Source organism: Charadrius vociferus, unplaced genomic scaffold (genome assembly GCF_000708025.1).
Source record: "Charadrius vociferus isolate BGI_N301 unplaced genomic scaffold, ASM70802v2 scaffold257, whole genome shotgun sequence".
Classification (NCBI taxonomy): domain Eukaryota; kingdom Metazoa; phylum Chordata; class Aves; order Charadriiformes; family Charadriidae; genus Charadrius; species Charadrius vociferus.
Genome location: NW_009649473.1, coordinates 2,729,892 through 2,730,393, shown reverse-complemented (window position 1 = coordinate 2,730,393; position 502 = coordinate 2,729,892). Strand labels below are relative to the sequence as shown.

The 502-nt window shown below is 71.1% G+C and overlaps 1 protein-coding gene across 1 annotated transcript in view; it reads right to left on the bottom strand.

Moving 5' to 3' along the window:
* OGG1 (8-oxoguanine DNA glycosylase) overlaps positions 1-500 on the bottom strand; it is a gene marked incomplete at its 5' end in the record, with an annotated part of 1,142 nt that extends 642 nt beyond the window's left edge. The window contains 2 exon segments of the mRNA XM_009889898.1: positions 8-168; positions 242-500. Of these exon segments, the coding sequence (XP_009888200.1) occupies positions 8-168; positions 242-500 (420 nt within the window).
* Between the last annotated feature and the right edge of the window lie 2 nt (positions 501-502).

Genomic DNA, 502 nt, shown 5'->3' with positions numbered 1-502 from the left:
GGAGGGAGGGGAAGGCGTGGACGGGCCGCGCGTCGAGGCAGCAGAGGCGGCGGCCAAAGGCCTGGCAGAGGCGCTCGATCATGGCGGTGATGCGGGAGATGTGGTTGTTGGAGGTGCAGATGAAGGAGAGGAGGCACTCAACGGGGTCCTGCCGCAGCACCCGCACGCCTGGTGGGATGCGGTGAGGGGATGCCAGGCGGGCACCGTGGTCGTCCCCTGTGGCCCCATGGGGCTACCTCACCTGGGAAGTCATTAGCCACCTTGCGGAAAAGGGGGTCGGCCGCCCCCCAGGCGCGGTACAGGGCCGGCAGCCCCACGTCCAGCTGGAAGTAGTCGCGCAGGATCTGGTCCGTCTCGGCACCGTCGGGCTTCGACGCCTCGGGGGGAGGCCCGTCCTCCCCCTCCCCGTACACCGTGTACCACAGCCGGTCCCGCTCCTGCCTCAGCGTCCAGACGCGCTCCCCCAGCACGCCCGTCCAGGCCCCGGGGCTGCTCTCCCACC